The 6,523-nt window shown below is 40.4% G+C and overlaps 1 protein-coding gene across 1 annotated transcript; it reads right to left on the bottom strand.

Moving 5' to 3' along the window:
* Positions 1–1,768: 1,768 nt before the first annotated feature.
* LOC128973420 (protein C19orf12 homolog) lies at positions 1,769–3,884 on the bottom strand. The gene is made up of 2 exons (XM_054389726.1): positions 3,722–3,884; positions 1,769–3,032 (listed from the first exon to the last, which is right to left on the bottom strand). The coding sequence occupies exons 1-2, from the start codon at positions 3,879–3,881 to the stop codon at positions 2,767–2,769; spliced, it is 426 nt and encodes a 141-aa protein (XP_054245701.1). The 5' UTR covers positions 3,882–3,884; the 3' UTR covers positions 1,769–2,766.
* Between the last annotated feature and the right edge of the window lie 2,639 nt (positions 3,885–6,523).

Here is a 6,523-nt window from a genome sequence, read left to right as displayed (position 1 = left end):
TGATTGTGCCACATCTACAACCAAACCAGGTTAATACACAGATGGTTTCTTTACATAAAGGTGTACATAGTGATTCTTTCAGCTGCTTCCCAGAACTGCTTGTTTCCTAGTGATAATTGTGCCTCACACTCAGCTCTGGATGTTGGGCAGCTGGAATAGATTTCAGAAGCTGCCATCCCTGCCTGTGACTGTCTCCAGTACCAACAATAGACAGAGCAGTGGACAGCCACATCTCTACCCAAGAACTGCAACAGATAGGTATCAATACATTCTCATGCAGCTAGTATTTTCTTCAGATGATCAAATCTGAAGAGATCTTTTAGCCTGCCCAAATCCCTGCATAAAGCCACAACCAAATATCACAGTGATCTGGATATGATAGCATAGGGCTATAATCAGAGCAGTAAAGGTAGGACTTGATTTTTCCACAGCATTCAACAGTGTGAACAGTCATAAACTATCACAAACTACCAAAACACAAACAACAGATCCACTGTGGGATACCATGCTCGTTCACCCTCAGGGTCACCACAATCAGAAGTGGTTATTTCTATGCCCTATGAACTGAGCTACACCTGAGCTGGGTCCTGTTGTTCTTCTTTTACAAGCAGTAAAATGTGTTTCAGACTAAACTGCAAATCTCTTGATAGCATTTCGAAAATGCGTACCTGCCACCTTCCAGGTTCCACAAGTATCAAACCTGTTGAATGATGAGACAGAGAACAAACAGAATTCAATTCATTTCTTCCTGGTTCCACTTCAGTCATCTGAAAATCTATGTAACCTAAATTTATTATGACTAAGGGCATGGTACTCTGTGGCAGAGTATGAAGCTTCTCAGGAGCTCAGCAGTAGTGTGTTTTAACATGAGCTACATTGGTTCATGCAGAACTCCCCTGATTCCTCTTGGTATCCGTATGACACATAACCCCTTTACACCACAGTGAAGGATAAAGGACCATAGTTCTAACTGGTTTATTAAGGGTATAATAAAAAGCATTTGAAAGAATATCCAAAGAAACAGGTAACACAGAAGACTGGATATGACTCGCATAATATACACTCCACTCATGTCTATTATACTGATATGAGTAATAAAAACAATTCACCAACTAGGTTTTGAACCACATTTATGAATATCTGTAAAATGGGAGTCATGATATTGATGTCTGAACTCAGTCTGAAACTTGTACTCACCTGTTTAAATACTGGACATTATTATAAATTAACTGAAACCACATCTTTCCTATGGCCTGCTTTGTAATTAGATGTCAGCTTCTTTCATGTCTGTGTTTGAACAGCTGATTATAAGCTGCTGGATCATTCAGTCATCTGCTACTGTGTGTTATTTTGGAAAGAGTGAATTTAATTTGTCAAATAATCAGAAATTTGCAAATGAAAGTAATAGCATTTATAAAAATAGTATTTTAAATGGAGATACAGAGTATGTAAAGCCTTAGAAAGCCAGCTGCAGCATGTGCAATCTGTCAACGAAACTGAAAACCCACTGATTTTGGGCTTGGCATCATGAAACCATGATGACATAAGGAATGCCCACTTACCATTCACTTCCATCCATCTTTCACATCACTGAAAAAGCATTTTCAAAGAATGAGGAGAATAATCACTGCCATGCACTACAAGCAGGAAAGCTCATGGAATTTATTAATGGCAAACGGTACCTGCAGAAGTAAGTTAATCAAATGTATACGACTGTAATTTCTGAGTTTAAAGCTTCACCCTTTAAAAACAGTTTCTAGAAATCTCAGCACATAGAGAGATATCTTTATTTTAGGGGGAAAATGAAATTAGCAGAACAGTTTCACTTGTTTTTACACATAAAAAAAAGGCACACGTACACATTTCTCAACCTATGAACTTGTCTTACTAGTGCCCTGTAGCAAATCATGAACAATTGACTGGGACATTCAGCAACATTTCATTTAGAGCTCAGAGTGTTAACTGTAACTGGCATGTCACACCACCACCACCACTGTGCCAGCTGCAGGCTGTCCAGTACAAGGCTGAATATTTTATTGAAAACCAAGAAGTGCTGGGGATAATATAAAAATGGACAGTTCAGCTCCCCTTGTTTCAAGTTTTTAAGAGTATTCTTACTGCACCTTCACACTCCAGGACACCAGAAACTACTAATTGAGTACACTATGTTTAATTGTGGCTTAAAACTTGTTTAGGCATTGGTTTCACTTCTGACAGAAAGGAATAAAAACTTGACAATGATAATAAATACATGATATAGAATAAAGCCAGGATCGAGACCTTTGAGTTCACAGTTCACATACTTACTTATAACTTGCCTTTGTAGGATTGAAACAGACAGTAAGTAAAATTCTTCCAAGTGCCCTAGCTACTTTGGCACCTGTATGTCATTCACAGATGAAGTTTCAAACACTTACACAAACAGGACTAAATCTCCTAAATAAAACACTGACATTGAAAATTGAACTAGTAGCATATCAGCATAACAGAAGCTTAGTTCCTTTCAGTGACTTCAAATTTAGTTCTAATGCAGAGTAAGTCAAAATTACATAGCAAGTTACTGCCAGGACAATGCAGTAATCTAATGCTATCCTTACAAAACCAAAAAGAAAGAAACAAACCCCAAACCCCAAATCCAGAAGTCAAAATAAAACTTAGATCTGTCTATTCATAGTTCGTACTGATAACTAACAATTGCTATGTTGAAAGAATCACAATTGTCAGACTAAAACTCATTACATTGTAAAAGGCCTACTCTGGGAAGAGTTATTCTCCATATTGTATCTCTGCTCTTAGCTCTTTGGAGAAGTAATTTATCAGCACTGCTGTCAGTTTCTGCTGAAGATTAGCATTTCCCATTACAAGAGCAGTCAGTTGAGCAACATCAGTCCAGTCTAAGTTCCTGAGAATAACAACAGCTTCATCATAGAGTTTCTGCTGCTCAGATGGAGGCAGTTCCATTAGAATTTGAGGGACTGGTCTGAACTGTCCTGCAGTCATCCAGCCACCAAGAATTCCACCAAGTGCTCCTCCTAGAAAAGAGAAATGTGAGTCTTTACCTGTTAATGTTAAAACCTTAACAGCCTTCATCAGCAACGTTCCCACCTTTATTAGAAATCAGTGCAGAGCTGTGCATGTGTCTGCTTTAACCTGGTTTACATGTGATGCTCAAAACACCAAGAAGGCTTTGTAAAGCTTTTTACATCACAAAGCAACTCCTGACACAATCAAAGGCAATAGCTTCAAGCTAGGAACCAGAAACAAATCAACCTTCCACAGGGCTCTGGTCTCTCAAGGAAAAGCCTTACTCTCCAGTGAAACCATGCCCAAGGAAAACACCCAACTAACAACTGCATTCTCTGCCACTAACACAATCTCTTGCTAGATTCCCAGAGTGATCCAAGCTTTCTGCTTCTGTAGCACCACACATTGCAGCTTCCTACTCCCAGGAAGTACTACTACTCCACCCCTCAGAAAGTGCTCCCAGAGACCAAACCCACCAGCTTCTGGGGTTAGACACATTCACACTTACATCTACTAAATCAATGCCCCACCTACCCCAGGGAGCAGGACTAAGAAAAGCTCTGGTAAGTAGAGGGCTTCTAAGTGAAGGGTCCTTTACAATTGATAATCTTTAACCCATACCTCCTACATAGATTTCCCAGCTTCTTCACTCAGGGAGTTAATGGTATTTCTCCTTCCTAAAACAAAGGACGCTTACCTACAGCAATTCCAGGTGGACCTCCCATCAGACCCCCAATAAACGCTGATGCACCGGCTAGCAGTGCTCCTCGACCAGAGTGTTTGACAGCAGCTTTCATCCCCTTCAGCTGAGAGAGATGGCAGAAAAGTTGCATCACATCGTCGATGTTGATGGGCATCTTGGCCAGTTAAAGATCCTGGAAAAGATGTTTTTTATAATTTATGTTTTGATTGCTGCAACAGAAACTAAATCTTACTGCTAAATTTTAGGAAGAAACAGAATTCAGGAGTCTAAACTAAAAGAGACACAATTGCTAGAGGCAGAAAGAATTTACTTTTCACAGAAATTGAAGAGAAAGCAAGAATTACTTGGAAACAGTTAAAGGCTACTGAATCTGCAAATGAAGTCACAGAGTACACCACGAAAAATGGGTTTATGACAAAATCAGAATATCCAAAAACGTCAGGCACCCAAAATTAGACTTAAGAAAGCCTTATCTTCATCTACACTACATTGCCTTTTGCCTAGAGCAATTGCTGTGTGCATTCAGTGCTCTGCACAACTCTGGGGAAAAAGACAAACCAGAGCCTCACTCTACCATAATTAGCAGACTATAATTGATAAATCTGTCAGGATAATGAGAAAATACCTAAGTTTTGCCACAAATCACTTGCTGTTTTCACTTCTCAGTTCTTCTCCCCGTTTTGTTATATGCTTAAACCTTTACACTGATTTTTGAAGGTGAGAGGCTGTCTGTATGAAGCAAAAAGTGCCTGAGGAAGGGAACAGATTTCAGGAGTCAGAGGAAACCTGGGACTGGGAATAAATGGGGAGCTCTGGAAACAGGGCCTCGTGAATGCAGGCATGTATGCATATGATGGCCAGGACTCTGAGCAGACAGATGAGATGAGTCTCATGCATACAAGGAGGCAGTGTGATGAGACACAGTGAGAAGGCTCAGCATGGGGCAAATAGTAGGCCCTCAGAACAATACCCATCCAAGACCAAAACTTTTCCATCTCTTCACTTGCTGCTGCTGCCACTCACTTCTGCAGAAGCCAACAGAGAGCATGGCTACATAACACTGCTACTATAACCACCACGGACAAAATGGGCAGCAGGACATGCCCAGGTGAAGGCTCCAGCCCCCAATCCTGAAGGCACAGGAAGCCACATATTGCACTGAACAAAGCTCTGAGAAAAGGCACAGGAATGTGACTTGGTGGAAAAAACCCAGTAATACAGTGCACGTTTGGTGAAGAAAAACATTTCACCCCTTACTTTGCACTCCTGATTTACTTGCTGATAAGCCATCCACTTGAATTGAACTGAACTTCTTAGTTACTATGCTCCGGTGTTTTCAGGCACCTATCCTGCAGTCTGAGATAGAACTTTGCAAACCAGCTGTCCCCTCCATATAACAATGAACCTCAAATGTGACCCTCCTAGAGTACAGTGTTATACAACGCCAAACACTGAAAAATCCATCTCTGGCTTTCAGTTTGACAAAGCAAGTGGAGACTTTTGACTTTAGCAACTGCTTTAATGATCGGAGAACAGAGAGAGATACTATAAATAACTTCATCTTGCAAAAATAGGTTCACTGCTAATGAAAGACACTGACTCAGACCAATAAAATGGGAGGAAATTCCATAAAGCGAAATGAAGAAACTATATCCCCATAGCAGAGTTGGAGGAATGTTCAGTAAAGGACTTGGCACAACAGTAAGAAAACCCTTCCTCATTAAGCAAATACCTTCCACTCTGCACACAAAGTGAGGAAAGGGCTTGCAGGGAAACAAAAAGTATTAAATATGATTGAAACTATAAACACATATACCAAGAATGCAAATTTACTGTTGTACACATAACATTAGCACTACTGAACAGATAAGTGTTTGCTTTTCCAGCCTCTGAAACAGTTTCTATCCCAGCGTGTCACAGTTTTTCACGTTAACTATTGTGGAAGCGAAAGCTTTCTTTTACACTACAACATCTGACTCAAAATCAGCTGTGTCACTGCAGTAGCCAAGCATAGCTGACACTAAACAAAATCTGGCTTCTTTTGAAGGGACCATATACGCTTCATAGCTGCAAAGAAGCACAGTAAGGAATTCATTAATAGTTGGATTTCCTTCTCTACTTCATTCATCTTCATGCCAGTCTAAGGAAAACAAAAGTTCTTCATTTCACCACCACTGCTTTTCGATTTTTGGCAGGCTTATGATACAGCAGTGTATCAGAATGGCAATGTGTGCTGGTTTGTGACAGCAGAGTGACACTCTCTGCTTCCAGAGTTAGCTATTATCTCACCCAGCTTGATTCAAGCTGAGAGTAATAAATGAATGGCTGCTCTTGTTCATCCTAGAGAAATAGGGGAAAAAAAACCACCCCAAAAAATACAACCAGTACAGCTGACACTGCCAAGCCTAGCAACGATGGAAAACAAGACAAAGTATTTATTTTTACCTCCTTTACAAAAGGTGAACAGATTGCTATTCAGAGCAACATTCACACCAGCACTGAGAAAACTCAGAGGATTCAGTTCCTCATCTAAGTGAGACAGGAATGGATTCATGCTTGTCCCACACCTCCCCAGCATGACCTTGGACTGACCTCACCACCTGAGCGCTGAAATGACCTTGATGCTTCTCTTTGGGCTAAATCCAGCAAGCACCTTATGCAAAGCTCTTCTGTGTGGAGGTTCTGGGGCACGTTTGAGCAACCAAGTTGGCAAGATGAAAACAACACAGCTCTTACTAATAGTAATACATTATGATTTCCATCAATTAAATGGACTGACTTCCATAATTTCCTAAA

This window comes from Indicator indicator, chromosome 19, assembly GCF_027791375.1.
Source record: "Indicator indicator isolate 239-I01 chromosome 19, UM_Iind_1.1, whole genome shotgun sequence".
Classification (NCBI taxonomy): domain Eukaryota; kingdom Metazoa; phylum Chordata; class Aves; order Piciformes; family Indicatoridae; genus Indicator; species Indicator indicator.
This window is presented reverse-complemented; position numbering and strand designations above follow the sequence as displayed.

Bases quoted from the DNA above. Each gene is read 5' to 3' on its own strand.
- LOC128973420 (XM_054389726.1), bottom strand. From the start codon at position 3,881: ATGCCCATCAACATCGACGATGTGATGCAACTTTTCTGCCATCTCTCT. The intron at 3,033-3,721 runs GTAAGCGTCCTT...TCTCTTTTCTAG, and splicing joins TCCACCTGGAATTGCTGTAG to GAGGAGCACTTGGTGGAATT.